This window comes from Tympanuchus pallidicinctus, unplaced genomic scaffold (genome assembly GCF_026119805.1).
Source record: "Tympanuchus pallidicinctus isolate F22 unplaced genomic scaffold, pur_lepc_1.0 scaffold22, whole genome shotgun sequence".
In the NCBI taxonomy this organism is placed as follows: Eukaryota; Metazoa; Chordata; class Aves; order Galliformes; family Phasianidae; genus Tympanuchus; species Tympanuchus pallidicinctus.
Genome location: NW_026294739.1, coordinates 25,392,879 through 25,416,383, shown reverse-complemented (window position 1 = coordinate 25,416,383; position 23,505 = coordinate 25,392,879). Strand labels below are relative to the sequence as shown.

General features: G+C 51.5%; 1 protein-coding gene across 3 annotated transcripts; it reads right to left on the bottom strand.

The window, feature by feature from the left end:
* Positions 1 to 1,422: 1,422 nt before the first annotated feature.
* Positions 1,423 to 23,275, bottom strand: FBXO31 (F-box protein 31). Of its 3 annotated transcripts, XM_052685780.1 has the most exons (10): positions 22,879 to 23,275; positions 17,691 to 17,762; positions 15,604 to 15,690; positions 12,546 to 12,622; positions 11,128 to 11,295; positions 10,523 to 10,597; positions 8,834 to 8,943; positions 8,014 to 8,167; positions 7,064 to 7,431; positions 1,423 to 5,914 (listed from the first exon to the last, which is right to left on the bottom strand). In XM_052685780.1, exons 1-10 carry the CDS (start codon positions 23,264 to 23,266, stop codon positions 5,692 to 5,694), a joined length of 1,722 nt encoding a protein of 573 aa, XP_052541740.1. In that variant the 5' UTR covers positions 23,267 to 23,275; the 3' UTR covers positions 1,423 to 5,691. The 3 variants fall into 3 exon arrangements, with proteins under 3 accessions (XP_052541740.1, XP_052541741.1, XP_052541742.1); XM_052685781.1 differs by lacking the exon at positions 15,604 to 15,690; XM_052685782.1 differs by lacking the exons at positions 15,604 to 15,690; positions 17,691 to 17,762; positions 22,879 to 23,275 and adding an exon at positions 15,691 to 17,663.
* Positions 23,276 to 23,505: the final 230 nt, after the last annotated feature.

The window sequence follows — 23,505 nt, the reverse complement described above, 5'->3', positions numbered from 1 at the left end:
TCATCGTCCTCCCAGCGGCAGGGAGCGATGCAGAGGAGAGGAAAGATGAGTAATTCCCCATTTAGGTGGCTCCAAACATGGGGAACCTGGACACAGCAGCCACTGGGATGAGGAGCAACACGGGCACGGTCCTTCCTTTTTCCCCAGCCCCCATGGCAGCGCACATCTCCCAGCAGCCAGAAGAAAACAGGTCAGAAGCACTGCATGGAAGAGGAACGGTGAGACCCAGCGCGTCCTTTGTGTCACATCCATGCTGTCCTGGCTCCAGCTGCCGCCTGCAGTGGGGTGCAGTCAGAGAAACTGATTTTCAGGCCTGTGGTTGCAGCATTAAAAAAGAAAAAAGGGAGAGCCGCCTTTCTGGAACCAACAATCTGAGTCTTCATTAAGGTAATAAAGCCTTAATGGCTTTTTTAATCAAGCCGAAGAGGAAGGAGCATTGTCACAGAGGCAAACAGCCCCAAGAGGAGAAGGACAAAGACCAGCTGTGACAGCGCCCACTCCAGTGACTGTCAGCCCATTGCTGGCTCCCCCAGGGGCTGGAGAACTGGAGCAGGGCTGGCCCTGCCTGCCCCAGCTGGGTGGAAGCTGCTCTGTTCTTCCCCACGAGGTGCTGAGCTGCCCGGCCCCAAGCAATCCCCTGTGTGAGTTGCTTTGGAAGGATTGAAGTCAGCATTTGGGAGCTGCACGTGGTTGCTGTTCAGAAATCTCCCACTTCAGAAATCACGTTTGTGATCCTCAAAGGCCAAACATACGCTAGGAGTTACTGGGTGCTTACTTGAGAGCGTTTTACTGCTTTTCTCTGCTGAGGGATTGAAGGACTGCGGGACCGTATGCAGAACACATAAAGGAGGGGTCAGCTGAGCCTTTGGAACATTGACAGATGGCATCAGAAGAGGTCACACTCACAGCTGATTGCACTCGGGGACCCGTAACAACACAGCCCAGCCTGGACCGAACCGGTGGCGCTAAGGAGGCAGAGCCAGCTCCAGATTAAAAGCTCATGTGTGAACTCTGAGAGCTGACAGTTCAGCGCTCCGCTTCCAAGACTCGCGTTAAGGAACATCTGCCAAGAAAGTTTCCTGGCAGAACGGAGTCGTGGAGCTGGAAGCACAACATCCACTCCAAAAAGCAGCTGCCAGCAGCACTTGGGTCACTGACAGCGAGCCGGGGCTCCTCTGTTCAGCTGCACGGCCCTACAGACCCAAAGCCCAAACTGGACTGACTACTTACCCAAATCTGGGTAAAGCAGGAGCTGTGTGTGGCAGGTGGAGGGGGGGAAGAACAGAAAACAGGCTGCAAGGAGCTGGATCCTGCAGCACGAGGTGCACGCTGCTCAGCAAACACAGCAGGGCGCTGCGCAGCAGAAAGGGGGGCCCCATCTGAGGCTCTTCTCTGGAACAAAACGGAAGCAGCAGACAGAAATAAGTTCACAAAACCTCCTTTTTTTATTATTATTATTTGAAATTGGAAAAGGCTCCTTGGGTGACAACAATCAGGTGTAAAAGAACCGCGTGGCTTCTGCTCAGCTTTCGCATCGCCGGGATGAAGGAGGCAAAGCGTCACAAAGTCACACCTGGATTCTGCACGCCTCGTTGCCCTCCAACCCACCAAGCAAAGGACAGCAGAATATCCCAACCCGCAGCTGGGGATGCAGGCAGAGCAGCTGAGTGATTCAAAGCTCAGTTCTCACGTTCACAAGGTGCTGGATGTGGAAGAAAAGCTCACCTTGCTCCTCTGCACAGAGCTGGGTTCTGCTGCTTCACCTTCACTACAAACGACTTCGGAGAGACGTTTTGATGCTGAGAGCCTGCTGAATGAAGTGGTGAGTGCAGAACACACAGGGCACTCCTGCTCGGGGGAAGTAGGAACACTGGGCAACGAAAGAAAGGGCAGATGGCTTTAATTAAGCTAACGAGCTCAGCTGATCCGAGTGCTTTTTCTGTGAACATCCAGAAGACTGCAATCCAAACGAAAAGCTGTGATCATACGTGTTAATTCAGCACAAAGTCAGCAGCACTCACGTGCTGGCAAACTATCTGCCATATATCTGCCACATCTCCAAAGTGTCACTGCCCAACTGCAAGCAATGCTGCCTGCCTGACCTGCAGTCCTTTGGCAGCTGAGCACAACAGCTTCTCAGCCACACGAGCACCCAGCTACGAGACAGAGTTAATGTATCATCATTCCCTAAACTAGCTAGCTGAGATAACACACCCCATTTCCACACGACACCCAACACTCCCATTAAGTTTCACTAGTTTTTTTAATTAATATAAAGCAATAAAAAGCCATCTTTCGAAAGCAAACACTGAGCCAGCTGCAGCCTTTTCCTGCTGTTTACACCTCCAAGCAAGCTTGCACGTGCATGTGCCCTCTCCCCAATACAACTTCCCTGTTTATTTGCCATCCATCCCACTGCAGGCTCAGTGTCACCATGGAGGAGAGCTGGCAGCCCAAGTTACAATCGCTTCCATCCTTTTTGCTCCTCCTGCCACAAAACAAACACCTGACGAGGCAGCATGGACTGAAATAGCACGACCACAGTGCTGTCACAGTGCATTTATAGCTGTGGTATCGGGCCCAACACAAACAAACAGGCTGGAGGAGGATCTCTGATGCTTGTGTTTTCCAGCTGGCCAAAGCCGTGTTTTGACAACACGCAGCACAACCCAGGAGCACAACGCGGTCTGAGCACGTAAGTCATTTGCTTCAAGTTCCTAAATTAGAGTTAATTAGACGCCGTGGCTACTGGGGCAATGCTGCTCTGCAATCTAATTGCAAGCACTGTGTTTGCTGCAGAACGTTTCCACCAGGAGGATTCCTATCCGGGCAGCTTGTTTTCCATGCTTCTCAGCATCTGGAGCCAAGATGCAAAGGCAGCCCTCCCTAAGTTCTTCTTGCACAGAGTGAATAGAACCAGGGCACAGCAGCAGCAGTTTGTGACCATCCTGCCAAACGTTGCCACATCCCAACAGCCTGCCAGGCCTCGAGGATCAGAAGATGAACAGAGAAGGGAAAGGAGGAGCATGGATACAGAACTCGCTGTTTTCACTGCCTCTGCTCTAGACAGAACAAAGCCACAGCAGCTTTGCCTTTCATCAGGACTGGCACACTGACACTTTGAGGCCAGGCAGGTACACCACAAACCCACAGAGGCAGAGCTGACACGTGGAAGGCTCCTGCAGCACCTCCCAGCACGCAGCTCTCACCTTCAAAGGCGACGAGCAACAGCCATCCTGAGCGCCCTTGTGCAAGCAGCAAAACCTGGACCGAGCAAAGCTCTCCTGCCACCTGCTGCCCAAGGCAGGCTCTGGCAGCAAGAAGAAGTCGAGCTGCAGGTTACACCTTCTAAAAGCACTCTATGACACAGCAGTGAATCGTATTTATGCTGCCTTTACACACTCAGCAGAGCCAACGCAGCAGGTTACAGGAGCAGACCTGCTGAAGTCAGTGTCTGTACTCACGAGACAGTGCTCCAGGTCCCAGGCCAAGCTCGCAGCACAACAAGGCTCATTTTCCATCTTAGAAAAGCAAAAGCTGTTAAGGCAGCTATGCAGAACTGCAGGGTTGTCTCATGTCTTTTCTTTGCCAGGTGAGCAGGGATGCTGTGGGAAGGAGGAACGCAGAAATCAGAACCGCGGATGCAGTGCTGACTGAAGCAGAGGTGGTTTTAGGGACAAGTGATTTTAAACCAGCTGCCCAAGGGGGATTTCTCTCAGCCCTCCATCTCAGCACTGCCTCCCTGCCTCTCTCCCAGCCCTGCACAGCACAGGGGTGAGACCACAGCCAGCCCTTCCTTCTGCCCACACCTCCACCAGGCTGCTCAGAAACTCCTGTTCCAGCTTATTCACCAGGACGGTAACAGCATTTCAGATCCTCTCCTCTAACACAGCTCCTCTAACAGCTTTTCCACTACTGATGAGGCAGCAGGGAAACAAAGAAAAAAAGTGCCCCAAATCACCTTCATGTTCCCAGAGGGTTGTGAAACTCTACCCAAAGAGACAGGAGTTAATCCTGTGATGGATGTGACCTCCTGCTCTAAATCTCTGCTGGAGACTCAGCTCTCACACAGCCTGAGGGAACACTCCAGAGCCAGAAATGGCAAAAAGCCCATCTGACAGGGAGGATGAAAAGCTGCTCCAAGTGCTCCCTAAGAGAGGGCTCAAATCCTTCCTGCACAACACATGCACACACACATTTACAGACCAAAACCCGCCGAGTTTTGTTAGACAAACCGACCTCAACCCTGGGGAGGAACTGCAACAAAGGACGTGTTTTACTTACAACCAAAGCCTTCCTCACCAACTGCTCTCTTCTTCACACAAAGATCCCAATTATCTCCTCCTACAGAGAGAGGATTAATAACGAAATGCGCTGGGATGGTTTGTAGCACAACTCACAATTTGTAGATGAGCTGGGCAGGATTTTCCTACGGTGCATTGCTGAGCAGAATTAGGGCCTATGGGGAACCTGGCTCTCCTAACAGCAGCCCACAGAGGCATCATGGAAAGAAATTGAGCCCAGGAGATTTCTGTGCTAGCAGCAATCATCTGGGATGAAACACGTGTGGCTAGAAAGGGAACAGAAGGGTCTCGTGAGCAGAGCAGCAGCACCAACCTGTCAGCACCAACCATAAAGTGAACCACAGAGACACCAGAACTCCTCACTGCTCCTTCAGCCTGCGCAGGACAACCTGATAACTGAGGTCACAGCGGTACCAATGGCAGCTGTGACACTAGCACAGACAGGACTCAAAAGGCTGCACTGGGGCTTATTTCACCCTTGTTTTCCCCCCCTCCCCCCCATCAGATTTCAGACACAAAAGCAGTTCTGAATGCACCAGCTTCTGCTACTCACGCCCACTTGCAGTTCTGCAACCCAGCTCCTGTGAGAAACAAGAACCCCTGCGCTGAGAGAAGCAGCCCTGAGCTCCAGGGACAGCACAGCCATCGACCTTCAGAAGCCATTCACAGGGGAGCCCTTCCCATGCTGCCCAGCAGGGGATTTCTCACAGGGAAACGACCCGATCTAATTATACTCAGCCAGAGATGCAGGTACACGACACACCAGCCCCTCCTGATGATGCAGCACCCAGAGAAAGGTTTCTGGAGAGGAGGACGTGCTTGCTCGGCGCCGATGCAATTAGCATTAAGCAGCCAGCCAGTCTGCAGCAGGAGATTGAGCAGTTTGCAGGAGGGTAAAGCAGTTCTCCCAAGAGGACAGATAGGCCCGGAGCACAGCAAAGGCTTAAATGACTGCCCTCCCTGAAGGAGAGACTTGCTCCATGGGGAAACTCCTAATGGCCACTGCAGAGGGTTCGTGTCCATCCAGTTAATTAGATGTTCTGTGATCCAACTCTGAGCTTCAGTTATTTTTGTTCCAGTACATTCTTTTTCTTTTTTGCAATAAGAAAGCTCCGCGTCCTCCTCTGCAGGATCCCTTCAGCTGTTCAAAGCTATGCTACAGACCAGGTACCAAGGACTGCTAGGGGAGCAGTGAGGGGCAGCAGGGAGGAGAGGGCACTCGTGGATATTTTACCAGGGGTGTGTACATGGGGGGGGATAAAAAGGCTTTATTAAAAGTGCATGCTTTCCTTCAGAGGTACGAAGAGCAAGGAATCCCCAGCATATCTCTGGTTGGGGAGCGCAACAGCCTTTGCAGCCCCTAGCCCTGTCCATCCCAAATCACCCATCAAGTGGCCAACGACTGAATGTTCTTCAGCATTTCATCAAAAGCCTCCCGGGAAGGAGCTTCGGCGTTCTGGAAGGAGACTTTGATCCGACTGTACAGACTGAAGGACTTGAGCTCCAGCCAGATGAATCCAAAGCGATCGTCGTCAAAGAGAACAAAAACACCGGGCGTTCGCTCGGGGCTGGTGAAGCCATGGCCAGCGATGAGCCCCGTCCCATAAAAACTGCAGGGAGAGAAGAGCAAAGGAAGGATTGGGAACGGCCAAAATTGCCCAATATTTAACAGTGATAACAAAAAATGCAATCAATCCAGTGCCAAACAACGCAGCCTAGTGCTGCAGAGCAGGGAGGAATCAACAGCTCACATCACAAAACACTGCTGATATCGTTTCAAAAACAGAAAACTATTCGTTGCTATGTATATTTATCTGACCCCTCCTGGAAGCTTCTGGCTTCTAATTAACACCTGCAAAGCGAGACTGAGTTCTTCTGCAGCTCAACCCAGTGATTCAACTGAGATTTATTTACTTCTGCAACTCGGAGATCGACCCAGGTGCAGACAACCCTCAGAGGAAAGAAAACACATGGGGAGAGGGCGACCAGAGAGGGAAACCTTGTGACAAACCCAGGGGAAAGGCAAGAAAGGAAAATCTTAATAGGAGCTGGGGAGGAGTAAAGGTCAGTTTAACCTCCAAGCAAGCAGCAGGTGGAGCAGGGTTTGATTCAAACACAGCTTGCGTGTGACAGCAGGGGCCTTCTGGGATTAACCAGCTATTGGTAAGCTTTTCCATGAGCACAGATGTTTGGCTGAAGGTCACCTGCCTAAGCCTCAGCTTCTGGGCTCTGTTTCCACACCTCATTTAGCATGCTGCTTCACTGAGCCCAGGCCCCACTCCACGAGGCTCTCTGTATACCTGCACCTCCTGCTTACGGTGCTCAGCACCTTGCAGATTTGATGCCAAGGCAGCAGATGCCAGGGAGAGGTGGGAGGGAGCACTGTGTTCCCACAGCCAAGGAACACAAATGACACACAGGAACAGGAAGCAGCTCAGATGTCCAAATATAGGAGCTGAGCAGCTCCTGGAGGGGATAAAAAGGTAAAATACAGAAAGGTGCTAACTCTAGGAGTAACAGGATACAAAAAAAATCTACAAAGGAAGCAGGATTGCAGAAGGCAGCGTGGTTAAGAAGGAAAAGGATCAAAAGAGAATAAGAATAGGGCAGCAGAGAAAGAAAGCCTGAGCACAAGGGGCTGGGAGATCCGTGTAAAGGGCAGGTAAAGGGCAAGCAAATAGAGCACGTGCTTCAAAGATCACTTCAGTTTCAAGAAGCAAAGGGCACAAGCAGGCCACAAAGCAACTCGTCCCCATTACCAAACGCGGCAGGTCCGGGGATAGTCCTCGTTCCTCGATATCACCCCCATGGGCAGCACGAAGGGCTGGGATGCTGGAGCCTTGTCCTGGGCTGCCCGTTTGGCCCCAGAAGCAGTCTCTTCCCCTTCAGCACCTTCTCCTCCTTGGGGCTGTGCAGCAGGTGAGGTGGCAGCTTGCTGGAAGCGATCCTCGTCCTCTCTGCGCTGCTGCTCCTCCTCCTGCTCCTCCCGCCGCACCTGCTCCTGCACCTCCAGGACAATGCGGGAGAGCTCACTGAAATCACGAAGGTTCTCGATGTCAGGCAGCTGCAGGGGGTGAGCCAGGTCTATCTCCACAGTCTGCTGCCCAGCTGGGATGTTGGGATCTCCCTGGAGATGGGGAGAAACAAAGCGGCTGCAGGGCAGGGCGCTGCGGCTGCTTCTACAGAGTTCACCCTATTCTACACCCATCAAGTTGGTAACAGAAAACATCAGGCTTTGTTCATCGAATTCTCTGTGCCTCCCACAAACAAGAGTGTTAGACCAAATGCTACGAGCTAGGCTGTGCTTGCAAGGATGAAAGAAAGCATCAGCACATCAACATTGTGTCAGCATCACTCCCTGCAGAGAGGAAGGAGCTCACCAGCTTGGCATCAGCCAAGAGCTGCTGCTATTTGGTACCTGCTCCCCTGATGCACGACTGATCTCCCATCATCTGCTACCAGCTGCTCACAGAAAGTAGCTCATAGAGACAGAAAAGGGAGGGAGAGCCAGGTAGCACCATGGAAAGCTTTGCAGAGCAAGTTCTAGCTATGCTGGCACATGTTCAGACCCACTAATGGCACCAACACCCACAAGGAATAAAGCTTTGGGGTTGCAGCACCTGGTTACCTTCTCCTTTCTCCTGTGGATCCACGGCATCAATGAAAGATTAATTTAACAAACAGACGAGGGAAAGGAAAGCACACTCACAGTGATTTTAGTCCCCTTGGCTTTCCTCCCATGAAAGCTCAACATGACAATCTCCAGCCCATGGCTCCCATACGTCCCCTTAAAGAGACCCGGCTTGATGAGGTCCTCAGGGCTGCTCGGAGGGAGGTAGATGCGTCGGTATGTCAAGCAGTTGCTGTGCAAAAGGAAAGGACAGAGAGGCTAAGAGAGGGCTCCCAGACATGAAGAACGTGTTTGCAGTCAGCTCCTTGAGACAGCTCTGGGTTGCCATCACGTCACAGGCAGGATGTGTGCTCTCAGCGTTACAACGAGCTCCGGATTTCGTCTCAGGCATGTGCAAACACACCTCCCTCCTCTTCCCTCTACCAGTCCCTGCTGGCACACCAGGATGCTCCTGTTGCAAGGCCACAGAAGGCCTCAGAAACCCTCCCTGGCAGTGCTGGAGGACCTAAGGAGCAAAGTGCATCTCAGTGTCTGCTATTAGAATTTTGGAGTGATAGTCAAGGAAAGGACTGTGTCACTTCTGCCTAGTGCACCACCAAGCATATTGTTTAGTAACAAAGCTACCAAGCAGAGCCCCTCAGGATCAGATATTCACCGTCTTCAAAATGAACAGTCAGATGGCTCAAATACCATGCCTAGCTATTTTAGCAATGGAAGCAGTAATAATAAACCTCCCATGCTGCCCCGTATCTTTGGGCAGAGCCTGCAGAGCCTCAACAAAACGACGTTCCTCTGGCTGTGAGAGGTCATGGCAAGCATCCCATTTTCAGAAGAAATGATCTAATGTGGTCTGGTAGTTGCAGCAGCCTTAATACCTAAAAAGAGCTGGTGCCCTTACTCATATTGGCTGGTGTAGATGAACTTCATCAAGATGAGCTCTTGCATGTGCTCATGGAAGATGTCCTCCAGTGTGCGACCCCACTCTTCCCGCAGCCACGTCCGGAATTCCTATAGGAGGACAGAGATGTTTCATTTGCAACTGTGCCACATGGGTACAGTTCCCCACCCGAGCACAGAGAGGGGCACACACTGACAGCTGTGTATGGGGGGGAGCTGGGAAACAGCAAACACTGCTGCAGAGCAGGCTTGGAGAATGGTTTAACAGTCGTCATGGTGACTGCACTACTAGCAAGGCTCTGCACCATAAAGACAGGCTTCCCTTCACATAAATCCTATGTGAACCAATGTGACTCCTCAGAACAAAAGCACAAGCGTGACCTGTTACTGCAAATCAGCTGATCTGCTGCTATGTCCTGATTTATCCTTCAGGAACCCATCTGTGCACCCATAACAGCGCGCTCCTGTGCCCTACCCTAAACACAAAAAGGGAAGCTTCTGAAAAGCACCGCAGATTTAGGGGGTTAAATCCTGCTCGTATAACAGTGATGCATCTAAAAATCTCTTGAAGTCCCTCCACACCAGCTCTGACAAGTTAATACCCTCACATGAGTTAGCGTGCTAACAGCTTACACTGAGATAGCAGCCTAGCCAGCAACATTCCCAACCTGTTTTATCTTCTAAAGCCAGATCCCCCAATTACCATAATGCCACGCATCCTTAACACGGTGCTTTGAAAGTATTAAAGCATTTCTCATCTGCTGCAGAAGCAGAAAACACTTAATGGAACCTCTCACCCAGCTGTTTCCCATTAGCAGGCAGACATCTTAAAGCACACGTCAGAAGCAAGAAGAGGATCAGGCCTGTCATGCTGAGCGAGCTGGGCTCCTGGCTGCAATGCCTGGAGCAGCTACGAGCTGAAGGCTTCCATCCTGACAGTTACATCTACAGCTTGGAGCAGGCTGAGGTAGGGATCTGCCTTGCTGGGTATGCCTTACACAGTCACGGGGTAAACAAATAAATGGAGCTTTAATCCCTCAACAAAGAAGACAAGCAGTAGAAAGGTGCCCTGCTGACAAGCCCATATTCAAATGCAGCTGGTGCTCAACATTAGGAAAGATCTTCATTATACAGACAGCAGTACTGCAGAGATCAATGACTGGAGAGCGTAGCAGTGCATACTGCTGCCTTTCTTCAGACAGCCCTGCTAACAAACAGGAGCAGCACCACAGCACAGGTGCTCAGGATCCAACAGTAAGGGGGAAAACAGCACCTTGCTGGGAAACCCCAACTCTAAACCTCTGCCTTGTTCAGCTGGATGGACAGAGCAGCCTGCTCTCACACTGCTGCACACTGAGGGAGGGCCAGGTGTCCACCCAGGAGCACTGTAAGCATAATGCTGAGCTGATCCCATCCGCTGAATCCTTACATCAAACCTCAGTGCATGCAGGAGCTCCCCAAGATCCTGCAGGTCTTTATGCGTGCCCACTTCAAGCTTTGGTTCAAATGAGAATCAATTCCACACACTCGAGAAAAGATGAGAGCAAATCAGCCTCAGGCTACCAGCTCGTGCTTTCAAGTACGTTCAGATACATGGATCTCAGTATTAGTGACAGGCTTAGATGAGAGAGCAGTGCTTTATCTTCAGAGAAGGGACACACACAGCTTAAACGTGGTGCAGCACTCTTACCTCCTGCCTTCCCCCTGACATGCGGTGGTGATCTGTCTGGTTGCATTTGGTGGAGAACTCGTCCTTCTTCACAATCTGTAGTTAGCACAGAGGAGAAATGAACAGGTTGCAGAGCTGATGAGAGCTGCCTGGGATGACTTAACTATGACTGCTTAGAGTAAATGCTTTGCACAACAAATGTTACTGAATCAGGCATGGGAGAGATCTCAATGCATCAGCTACAGGATAGAGAACTAACAGCCCTAACAAACCCGATGCATTCGAATGAAAGATCTCATGTTGCTTCTCTGAGTTGTTTTTTATTTTAAGGACAAGGAAGCAGCCTCTCCAGAAGCTTTACAAAGCCTTCAGCTGAATGCATGACGCTAAGTCGCCTTCCTACAGTCTCATTTAGCACTGGAAAACCAAGCAGGCCTGCGTGGATGCACCCAGCAGTTGAACAAGGCCACTCTGTGTGCCCTTTATTTCAACCTGAACACATTGGTGTTACATCCCAGGGCCATATCCTGTCTTTTTGTTCAATCTGCTTCTACAGCCAAGGTGCAGACATGCACGCACACCCTGCCCCTAGGACTGGTGGTGTTGCAAATGCTGGAGGAGCTCACCTGGATGTGGCCATTATGAGGTCCCTTATGGCCATACATGCACTCAACCGTTGCAGATTTCCTCTCCATCAGATGGATCCTGAAGAGAGGCTTGAATCTCATCGGGTCATCGACGTGAGGGTCGTGAGGTGGCAGGTACATCCATCCAATGATGAACAGGCCATCCACCTGCAGAGGGATGGGAAACAACACACACAGCATCAGCCTTGCTCACGTCCTTTGGAGTTCGCAGCAAACGGCTCTGGCGCCCATCCTACAACAGGGCAAGAGCTGCAGAACAGCTTGCTGCATTTCCAAACTGCTTTCCAGCAATTAAAGCAGACCATATGCACTCACAGCACACCCCTGGTGAAGAGGGAGAGGGTTTCTTTATGAGGTTTTTCTGCACCAATGGAAAAATCATCAGGCTTTTATTGTTGCAAAGGACTTTGTGACGGATGCTCAGTGCACAGCATCCGGAGGGAGAGACCACACAGCAAGTCAAGCTCTAATTAGTTTGAGAGCTCCTGCTGGCAGGTTCTCAGAGTTCTGCTTCTCATGATTATCTGCTCCTCTTGGATGAGGAATTATTTGGCTCTATTATTCACGGGCAGCACAGGAAGCAACAATCCTCTCAGCAGAGAAGCACAAGCGCCAGCTCTCCGCCTGCAGGTCTAACAGAATCCTTCCCTTCCAGCCCCACAATTCTAGAGAAAGGATATTTTCTGAGCAGAGATTTGAGAGGAGAGCAGAGCAGTGCCACAAGGGAACACCTGTTTTTGTAAGGTCACGACATCATGCAAGCACTTGGAGGTACTCTTCTATCAGTTTATAAAATAGAGCATTGCAAAATCCTAAGGACAGAGCAGCAGTGGCCCTGGTTATTTGTTATGGGTCAGTCTGCCACCACCTGCAGCACCCTGGTGCAAAGAGTAAGGGCTTCTGGCAATTTTCTTGCCCAGTCTCAGTAATACAGTATCGAGGTTGTTCATTAACTGCTCTCCCCAGCAGAGCTGGGAGGCTCCACGAGCCTTGCATCAGTAAAGGATGGCAAAGTACAGAAAGGTGAGGTGCAAAAACACAAGGCCAAAACCTTTTGCAAAATGTTCAGATGCAGGCAGAAGTTAAACATGAAGTAATGGGCCAGCACTGAAGTCTCTGTGGTATCAAAGCTCTGCGCCAGCCACCAGAATAGCAGCATTAGACTCTAAAAGAAGCCTTGCCCTAAAACATTCCTCACATCTTCCTGTGTGTTCCTGAAGCTGAAAAACAAAAGGACTGTCTGGAAAAGGAGGTGATGGTGCAAAGATCCAAGGAGCAACGTGGGCACCAACCACGTGCTTGAGTGCTGCTGTTTGGAGCTCTCAACAGCACGCAGATGGTGAAGGGGCATTCAGAAGGTTCAGCCCTCCACCACAGCCCCAGGATGAGGTACTCACCACCACGTTCAGCAGTCCCCCATAGGGCCCAATGTCCGGCTGCCACAACCCCAGGATGTGTCGGTACCGGTGCAGCACTGGGGAACAGTGAGACACTGATGTGAGCATTAATGAGCTAAGGGATTCGAATTTGGGGAGGGGGGAAAAGAAATAAAGGGAAAAAGAGACTTATCACCAAACTGCACACCAATGCCACCCACAACAGCACGATAAGGAAGTGAATGCTGGTTGCACCCAACCACAGCGAGGCAGTTGTGAACTGAGGCCTCCCATGAGTTCACGAGGATTTCCTGTCCTCTGAAGCCTTGCTGCAACTGCAGGGACAGGAGTTTGTTCCCAGGACCTTACACGAGCAGATACCTCAGTGGGAGACCTCTGCAAATCACACGACATGTCCAGAGCTAAATACAAATCAAGTATCCACCGCCTCCAGCTACCAAAAATGCACCTGATGCCTCACGCTGCAAAGCAACAGAAAATAAAGACATAGAGGCAGTAGAGAATAGGGAAATGTGAATATTCTGAGTATTTCCCCTCCTTGCAGGGACAAACTTGCCTCCAGAGTTAAGCATCCTTCTTCAAAACAGCCAATAAACAGCGGGGCAAAGCGCACACGCCATGCCAGCTCGGGAGCTGCAGAACTCAAAGCAAGCTGCTATACGTCAGCAGTGCCCAGAAGCTGCTGCCCAGCCCCTCTCACAGCCTGCTGCAGCACAGGAGGCTTCTGTTCCTCATCTCTGAGCTGGGTTCACTTTCAATCACTTCAAAATTCTTTGAAGTGGGGACGATGCCTGCACAGAACCACCTTAAGGGAAGCTCGGAGATGCTCCTTGCCTCCTCTCCCAGCCTCACAGCCCTGCTTTTTGCCCATACAGTTTTCAGACGCAACCAATAAGCTCCATGTGCAGGTGGCACACACAGTCTAGCACCTTGTGTGGGAACAACAGGTTATTTCTAAGGTTACTTCCAAGACCTCTGTCTCACAGGGATGCTCCTGGCCAACTCGAAAAGCCACAACTTACAAAACCAGCATGAACGAATAATGGTTTTTATTTCATGTCAATTCATACAGGAAGAACTGAGTTTCAGTGCAGCTTTGTTCCTTTAAGTACCTGGAACAGGGAAGACTGTAGGGGTGTTTTTATTACAGCAAAGCAGAGAACTTCCATGCTGGATGAGAACAGCAGGGAGGGTTATGCTGAGCTGAGCCAGCTGGCCCCAGCAAGACTCAAAGCAAAACCCTAACTCCCTTTTTCAGGCCTGAGGGAGATTGTTTTTCCCTTCTACAAAGTCTCAGGATTGCAGCTAAACCCACTGCTGAGTTCCAGCCCTGGCTTCCCCATGGCAGGAGACGGATGGATGCAACAGCTGCTTCCCTCCCCGCTCCTCAGAACACAGCAGCACTTGGGCTGCTCTCCAAGGCTTGCTTTCCTCTGCTACGCACCAGACCTCCAATTCTTCTCAGTCCTGAAGAAGTCTGTTGCCTATCCAAACTTCTGAGCCCATGTGCTCCAAGTAGAACAAGAAATACACCCCTGGGAAGCTAGAGCAGCACTCCCACCCAGGCAGCCTATTACCCACACTGCCACACACAGCCCTGCAAGCCCTTCAGATGGAAAAGCAGTTTGGGAAAGGCTGGGTGAGCAGTGAATGGCTCAGCTCCCATCACAGGAGCTGCCTGGGCAAGGTCTGATGCCTGTGCTCTCCACCAGAGGACAAGGAGTGACACAGAGCAAACGCACAGCGATCCAAGCAGACACAGCAGAGCTGGCACACCAACAACCACCATCGGTGTGGGAAGGCACTCACAACCCCAGAACGGGTTATTAAATCAGGAGCATGGCAGATGCTTTCATACACCTCTGCTTTAGCTAAATCCCATCACACCGCCTGCGTCTGCTTTGAGGACAAGGCAGAAATAAATGCAAAAACCCAACGAGGGATCAAAGCGAGATGTCTGTAACCAAAACTGAGCTGGAAGCATGTAAGCAGCTCTCAGCCAGTGGTAACTGCTCAGAGTGGAGTGAGCAAAGCATCACCAAGGAGTGCTGAGAACCTGGAGAAAGCAATCTGAGCTGAGCTGGCTCATGCTGTATTGAGGCCACAGTCGACCCTGCTAAGGAAGGCTTAACAGCTTGGGGGGGGGAAGGGGAAACAGGCAATGACATTGTAAACCACGCTGGCTGTTCTCCAAGTGACACGCCATGCCTCTACAGAAAAGCAGCTTGAGACTTCAGATGTTTGGGGCTGCAGTTGAGGGAACAGCACAGAATGCCATTTCAGAGCCACCACAACCAGCTTGCTCAGGGCAAGCACCCAGGCAGCAACCTATGAAAGCTAAAACTTTGTACTGATTCCCGCAGCAGAGCTGTCACTGCTTCCCTCCTGTGACCTGCATTAAAGACAATGTCAGCATGGCCTGCTGTACATCTTCTCTGAATGGCCCATGCTCAGCTCTCTTCTTCAGCACAGGTGAGCGTGCAGCATTCACTCCTCCCATTAGCACGCGTGGAAGAACTCCATTCCCAAGCACTTGTGAATTAGTAACCTGACTTTGCAAAGTGACCTTATTCCCCTTCCCCTAAGGAGCATGAAAGATAGCTCAATACTCCTTCCAGAGCCCAAGCAGTACAGGCTTCCCTCGTTGGCTTAAATGTGATCAGCACTCCCCTCAACACCTGCAGAAGACTGAGCAGCAGAATGAAGGGTCAGACTGCTCCACAAGCACTGGAACAGGCTGCCCAAGGAGGCTGTGGATGCCCCATCCCTGCAGGCATTCAAGGCCAGGCTGGGCAGCTGGATGAGCGGCCAGGATGTGGCTCTGGGCAGCCTGGGCTGCTGGTTGGTGACCTGCACACAGCAGGAGGTTGGAACTGGATCAGCACTGTGCTCCTTTTCAACCCAGGCCGTTCTAACAATTCTCTGAACTGCTCATGAAACCCTCCACGCTCTCTATCCCAAGATCCACCCCAAAACAATCTGCTCAAAGCAACGTCACACTCCATGCAGCATCTCGTGTGTGCTCAGAGCAGGAAGCATCAACCAGCAGGGTACGTACGGCAGGTGTAAACATCTCTGTACTCCATGTGCTCGTAGTCGGGAAGGATTTTCATAAAACGCCCCGACTTCACCCGTGGGTTTATACCTGAACAGACACAGCAGGGTAAGTGCCAGAGAACTCAGCTCCACCGTCACCTTCTGATGAACCTGGATCAGCTCCCTTCTCCTTTCGCTTCCGGCTGCGCTGCATCAATCAGTGGTTTCCAATTTGCTCCCTCAGGCACAGCCAGTTAGCAGGGTTACTGACACAGAGTTTGCTATGTTCAGCATTACCCAAGGTAACGTTCACAAATGACATCCTGGGAAGTAAAAGTGGTCCCCCCCAAAGCTCTGTGGGGGGGGGGGGCAGCAGTGAGCATCGCTGTCTGACAAGTAACTGCACAGAAGGCAGCCCAGCTCTTGGGCCAGTGCTGCTCCCTAACACCGGATCCCAATTCCCAGTTTCCCACCTTGTTTCCTGCAAAAGCACATTTAGTGCACAGAAAAGCTTAGGTGACATCCCCCAGTAGCTCCAAATGAACTCTTCTGCGATTAAGGAGGTTTATGGGACAGCAGAGAAAATGGCAGGGGGGGATTCACCACCAGGAAACTGTTCCAAACCCACTAACTGTTGGTTAAATCTGAGCAGGAGAGCTAGGACAGCAGACCTTCTGAAGCCAGAGAAGGTTGCCAAGTACACTGACCAGTGCTTGGCTCACCCTGGTTAGCAACCATGCTGATTAGGATTGCTGAATGGATAAGGGCACAGCACAATCCTTCCCCAGGAACGCAGTACAGACTACTGCAGAGGTAATCCTCATACATCCTGTGATGCTGTGGATGCAGAAACTACAGCAGTGGAAGGGAAGACTGGCAAAATAGCTGTTGGCCCTCAACAGAGCTGTCCTACGAGTCTTATCAGACTCTGGAAATCTGCAGAATGACAAAGGGGCCTCCAGTGCTGACCACGTCTACAAGAGCTGGCTCAGCATCACCCAGCCCTCTTGTCCAGACAAGCTGAGCACTTTCATCTCGTGTGCACCAACTGAGGCAGTGGGTGATGAAGTAGTTTTACCTGAGGATGCTCAGCAAGCCTAATAGAGAAGATTAAAACCCAGAAACTGCTCCCCTCCAGCATGAAAACCAGTGCTTGAGGCAGTCACTGCTTCAAGGCTCAGCAAACAAAGCAAGTGTAGAAGTTGAGATGGTTTTTGACTCTGCAAAGCCCATAGGGACTTTACAGATGATTGCAACTTGGGACAGTTACTGCTTTTGCTATGTAACACAGGGTCTTATGTGAACAGCCAGAAACCACAGGTTAAATCTTGTTCTTTATACTGAGGACTACAAACCCTTATAAAATATGTGGCAGTGGAACCAAGGTAACACAGCCTGATAGTGCTGATACAGGATCTCTTGGAGGCTGACAGAAGCAAACCTGCAGCTTCTGACTGCAAAGGGCAAGATTTGGGGACAGGGAGACAGCCTCAATGGATCCCTGCCTCCATCTGGGCCACAGCCTGTCCTGCTTTCATCTCTCAGACGCCTCCCATACCATGAGATAGCAGATGTGCCTTCTGCAAGGTAGGTGCACGCTGAATCTGAGGTGCCACTGCCACAGCCACCCCTAAAACACAGAGGCACCTGAGCAGAGACCAGCCCTGCCATGTCCTCCTCCTCCAGGAGCAGCCCAAAGGACTCCACCAACAGCTCTTTCCCACTGTCAGCATAGAATGGCATCCTTTCACTGGGACCAGCCTTAACTTAAGTCACATTGGGGTACTGGCAGCCTTTAAATAGAGAAAAATATTGGTTAATTCCTCAGCAAGATCTGAACAAGGTAAAAACGATGAAAAACCTTCATTATGCTCCACAAGAAACTTAAATTCTGTGCCTTTTCCTACCAGAGGATTGGAGGACAGATGTCCCAGCTCTCGCTACCTGCTTAGCATTAAATAAAACCCCAAACCTGTCAGCTTCACAGACATTAGAAAGCGAGTCTGAATAACTCCCACTGTCAAAGCCTAATAAATATTCAACACGCACACGCTTTCCAAGCTGGTCCTGAGCAAAGACCTCCAGCTCTGTAGCAGCTTCATCACTTACGTTTGGCATAGACATCCCTGCAGGACACGCCTGTGATCTCCAACTTGCGCAGGTTTTCACACACGCCGTACTCTGCAACGACACAGATAACAGCGTCAGCTCTGGCATCCAGGCCTTTGCTATGCAGGATTGATGTGAGATGTGAGGTGCACTCTTGCAAGCTGGGCCATCAATCCGAGAATCTCGCTGCTGTTTCTGCAGAGAAAATGAAAAACTGGAGGTAATGGCATCGCAGTTTGGGGATCCAGCAGTTCCCAAGGGGTGCCTGCAACAAACACACAGCACAGCAGAGTGACAGAGGCTGACATCTACACTGCAAGGGGTGTGAAATGTGAGAGACGAACTCATTACCGCTCCAAATGTGTGCCCATTTAGATCAAATCATCAGTGAGTAGTAATTATTTACTCCCACTGAGCCGCCCAGCAGAGAAAGCTGCTTATTAGGATCCCAAGAAAAGGTCACGGACTTAAAAAAGAATGAAATGGAGACATAAAACAGACATCAGCGTGTACAAATATGGCTACACATGAAAGCGGATCGGAGGAGATGGGGCTGCCCAAATGCCTTTGATTGCTCACAGAGCGCCCTGAAAACAAAGCAAGCCACAGACCTTAAAGGCTGCTTTGAAGCACAAAATGAGATCATCTCGTTTTGTTTTTTTTTGCTGGAAGTCAACACCAAAACTTCTAAGAAATTCTAAGAAATAGAAGCAAGGACTGATATCTCACTGCAAGGAATCCTGAGGAAGGCAGAGGGAGGAAATGAGAGGAGGGAGATCCCAAAAAACCCATCAGCAGCAACAAGCACGCTGCTGCAGCACTCCTGTTAGATCTCGGCGTGCAAAGCCATCCTCCTCAACATCAAAGACCTCTACTGCAGATCAAACACAGCTTCCCCCAGCAGTGCCAAACACCAGGGCTGCCGAGCGCTGCTGCAAACTGAGGATCCATTTTTCAAACAGGAGAAAAGCAGAAGCGTCCCTGAATGAATCCACCATCATTCAGTCTATAAATACAGCACTTGTGGCACACGTGCGTGATGATAAAACAAGCACACAGCTTACTGTCAGCCCGCCTGTGGGGAACACACACTGCATTACGTTGCTTTGGGTGAACAGCGAGTTCAATTGAGGTAAGAGTGGGCAGGAGGCACCAAGGCATTTTGCCCTTCATTAAAAGAGGCAGGAGCCCGTGGCAAAGCTCCTGCTGACTTCCACGGCACAAGTCAGAGGAAGCTCAATGCATCAAACACCAGGCAGGATGAGGAAGCACAATTAGGCAGACAGAGAGCAGCAGACAGAGTGTGCTTGCAGGAAAGCACACCCAGGCCAGCACCAACAAGCCACTTAGTGCTGGGCTGCAGCCAGCCAGCCCTGCACAGCCCTCCTGCAGGTCTGTGAAAGCAGAGCTGAGCTGGAGGCACCCTGCAGCCATCCCATGGTCGTCCCCCCCTGCCAGGCTCAGGGAGGCTCTCAGCTGCTGCCCACGTGTGTGCACAAGTGGGTATGAGTGCCTAAGAACTGCACCAAAGGGGCAGAGGGAACGGTATGTGAAAGTCACAGACCTTTGTAAGCTGAGGGAAGCAGGGTGGTTCGAGCCTGCTGTTTGTAAGCAGCCCTTCCACCTGGCCACAGTGTCAGCAGGACGCAGGCTTTGTGCAGCAGGCATTGCAGCTAGGTTACGTTCAGCCTCATGGAAGATATTCATGCTGCATCAGAAAGGGAGGAGACACACAGAGGATCCTGCCCAAACGGCACCTCTCCACGTGGCCAACAGCAATGCCCACATAGAGCCTTCCTCCAGAAGCCCTCATTTCTCCCCATTTTGCCTCCTGCACCCATAAACCACTCCAGGGGCAGCCCCAGAACTGATAACTGCCTGCACATACCCTGAACAACAGAGCGTGGTGGGATGAGGTTTGAGGTCAGAGCTCTATCTCAGTTCCATGCAAGTGCCCTTGACAACCTGCAGGGAAATTCTACGAAAGCAGAAACACTACAAAAGCTGCAAACCCCACTTCTCTGCAGGCAGGTGCCCTTAAAATGGCCTTACCTCAGTGCTGCAGCTCCCTGAGTCAAGCACCCTAAGGAGTTAACAGCCACAGAAATGCACACGGTCAGAAAGAATCCTGCTTCAAAAGTAAGGATGGAAATTGGTTTTGAAGCTCTTCCTTGACCAGCTGCGAAATCTGTTTTATTAGGTTTATAATGAGTGCTTGGAAAACACCGTGCCAAACACGGTGACACGTGCTGTTTCCATGGCCACATGCATTGGAATCAGAAAGACTTGGAAAGGTCTAATGAATCCCACTAACACCCTTCTAGATGTAATCTATTCCCTGCTCTGCCCAGGGCAAAGAGAGCCCTCCTGGCAGCTGTGCCATGATCTTCTGGAAGCAGGGAGTGCTTCCACTGTATTTCAGAGAACACAATCACAGATCACACCACTGCTTTGCCCTGTGCCTCTCTCAGCAGCTCCAAGCACTGCATGTGGACACCTGAAGCTCAGAGGGAATTAGGATGCCTGGTAGAGCTTGACACCCTTACCACTGCTATGGTTCAACAGTGCCTTGGCCAATCATTTCTTCTCATTAGTCCTGAATAAAGCTGTGTTTGCAATGCCACGCACAGAACAGAAGGCATAGAAACTTATTGGATTACTTCAGACACCACAAACATGGGAGATTCTCAGGTCAGCACTTCTGAAGGACAAATTTGGAATTGGCTTCTTGTTTCCAAAGGCTTCCAAACGCTTCTCCCAATGGAAGACTTGTAGTGACCCAAAGGAGGAGCTGTGATCTGCAATGAGCGAAGGCATTTGTGGAAACCCCAAAGCAAGAAAATGAGCGGCTTCAGACCTGCAAGCTACAAACAAACCTGAGGGAGAACCTCTGAAGAATGGCCAGTGCTGTGCACCTGCCACCAGCAGCGAGGAACAGCAAGCTATTGGCTTCCAGACAGCACCTGGACCAAGAACAAGGTGAGAGATGGGAAAGCACACCACAGCTCACTAAAGATACACACCATGCAATTCTGGGCCTTGTGACATATGAAAACCACATTCTCATTTCCTAAGGCGATGCACTACAGGAAATAGTTCCCACCGTGGGAGCCCTGGAAGAGCTGAATTCCACCCAGCAGCCCTCACTGAGCACACACAGCAGGCTCCCATGCTTCTCCCCAGCAACTCTCCAAGCCTTGCTCAAGCTAAGCATCCTTAACACCTTGGCTGACATTTCTGCAGGTCCAAAACTAATGAAGATTGCTGTTACAACACAAAGCCTTTCCAGGCACGTTCTGGAAGAGGTTGTTCTGAACCACTGCTCTGTTTCTAAGCATTTTGCTGCTCCTATGCTGCTTTAAGGTAAAAGTTGTGGCCTACCAGGTGCTAATCAAGGTAGGTCAAGCCATGAGCAATGGTGCTTTAATTCAGCTCCCACTGCAGAGTTCAGCAATCTCCTATTTATAGACAACACGAAAGCAACTGCAATCCTCTTCTTGCCAAAGAAGCAATTCAAAGACATTGTTTACCCCAAACAGTTGCAATGATAAAAGGACAACAGTCCTAACAGCCAAAGCAGCAGGGTTACACAACAGCTTCTGCTTAATCCCTGCAGTCTCCCCATGGACAACCACCAGGAGAAGCCACCCCTGCTTTCAGGACAAGGCCTCTGGATGTTTGGACCATTCACAACAGTGTTTTCAAGACTATTCTAAAAGTGAGTCTGCTCACAGCAGTACAAGAGGAAAACACCAGTTCTGAATGGGCAAAGCCAGGTGTTTCCCACCCCCAGCACCGCTGCTGCCCGTGCTGAAGGTACAAACTGGTTCACACAAAGCACTGCAACAACTCTCTCAGTGATTAATGGTTGCATTTCATTTCAGGATTGTCTTTCTTTTTAATCTCAAATAGTTTTACACACAGACAGTCACAGAGACAAAGCTGACCACTAATTCCTTAAGAGTACAGCTCCAGGGCATCACCAGTAAGCTTCAGACTGAACAGGCCAATATAAGGGGTATGGTTGGAGAGGCACACGTATTCTCACCCTATTCCTGGCACCTGCCGTTTTCACAGCAGGACACAAAGGCATACATTCAATGCTGCAGAACCACCACGAAGGCAATCACTTCATGCTTATGTGCAGAACTGTGCAAATGAAAGTCCAAACTGAGAGCAGCTCAGATTGTGACTGATTAAAAGGCTGCGGGAAGCCTCATAAATGTCCAGCTTTCAGCCAGGAACCTGGTGCTTATTTGGGCCTCACAGCTTGCACGTCATGCCTTTGGTACAAGAATTACCTCCATCAAACCTGCAGCCCACCAATACGTGCTCTGGCCACAGCTGGAGCTGATACATCAGAAGAAACACAGTGTTGGGAAAGAACAGAAATTCGGTCTGAAGCACCTCTCACCTCATAGCTAGCAAGGAGTATAAGGAAAGAATGGATGTTACTTGATTAATCTGTCATCAAGAAAGCGTTAAAGTTATTGGGATCACTCCCTGCTGAGCAGAGAAATAAGAATGCTTTGGTGTTTATTTTACAAGTACAGCCTTTGTACCGTCCAAGGGTTCTTGGGTAGTGCTGATAAAGCATGAACTCATTCCTGTAAGGTTTAACGCATCCTGCTGCCTATAGCAGACAGTCTTTCTGACACACCTACAGTTCTTATCCCTGCTACCAAAACCAGAAAAACAACAGTGAACACAAAGGACTTCATGAGCTGGAAGCACTTGGCAGGAGAGCATCACAGATGAGCACAGCAGGACCACGCGAGGAGGGTGAAACAGCCGCTGCGTTAACAAACAGGGGACAGACAGACAGACACGCTGATACCAGGTAAAGGTGAGGAGTGAAACTGCAGCACTGGGCCGCAGCAACACAGCCTGAGGCGGCGCAGAGCACGGCTCATTGCTTGTACTGCTGCAATGCACATGCCAAACGGTGCTCGCATCACCTCCAGACCCCCAGTGCTCCCAGACGGACACCCAAGGGCTCCTTCCTCCCCCAGCGCACTGACTGTGCACCGCCTGACCATCACCCCTTCCCACCGCCCGAAATTCCCCTCTGCACGCCTTCCCAAGGAACCCCCTCCTCCCAGGATGTTCCCAGGCCCTGCACCCACCGGCCTCATCTCCTCCCCAGCCACCCCAATGCTCCCCATAACCCCCCCCCAGCAGGCGGTACCTTCCCGGCAGCGCCGCCTCCAGATGGTGTCGGTGCGGAGGATGCGACGGAAGGTGGTGCAGACCCGGGCCAGGCTGGGCAGGTCGGTGCCGGGCAGCGAGCCGAAGATCTGCACCAGCAGCTCGGGGGGCAGCTCCAGGAGGGACATCGGTGCCCGCCCGTTCGGACCCACCTCGGCGGGGTGCGGCGCGGGCCTGGCGCACTCGATGCGCTCCGTCAATTCGTCGTCCTCAGCGGAAGCGCCTCCGCCGCCTCCAGCCTCCTCGGGGTCCGTGTCGGTGTCGGGCTCGCTGTCCCCTCCGCCTCCCCGCCGCTGTTCCCGTGCCGCCCCGCGCCGGCGGCAGCCCCGCGCCGGGCCGACCCCGCACAGCCGGGCGCACACCGCCATGGCCGCCGCCTGTCTGCGACGTGGGGCGTGGCGCGACGCGGCGCGGCGCCGCAGGACACGCCCACTGCCAGACGCGGCCAATCGGAGCCGCCCTCTCTGCTTGGCCACGCCCCCTCGCCGTGTAACGGACGTGCCGCCGCCGTTAGGCCCTCGGGGAGCCGTGGCCGCCGGGGAGGGCTCGCCCGCCCCCTTGCGCGCGGGAGGAACGAGCCGCCCGGCCCCGCGCGGTGCCCTCCTGA

What these genes read in the sequence shown, in the direction of transcription:
- FBXO31 (XM_052685780.1), bottom strand. Translation starts at nt 23,266, where the DNA reads ATGGCGGTGTGCGCCCGGCTGTGCGGGGTCGGCCCGGCGCGGGGCTGC. An exon ending in CAGGGATGTCTATGCCAAAC is followed by an intron (nt 15,691 to 17,690) that starts GTAAGTGATGAA and finishes GTGTCTGTTCAG; the next exon opens with GTATAAACCCACGGGTGAAG. An exon ending in TGTCAGGGGGAAGGCAGGAG is followed by an intron (nt 8,944 to 10,522) that starts GTAAGAGTGCTG and finishes GTCCTCCTATAG; the next exon opens with GAATTCCGGACGTGGCTGCG.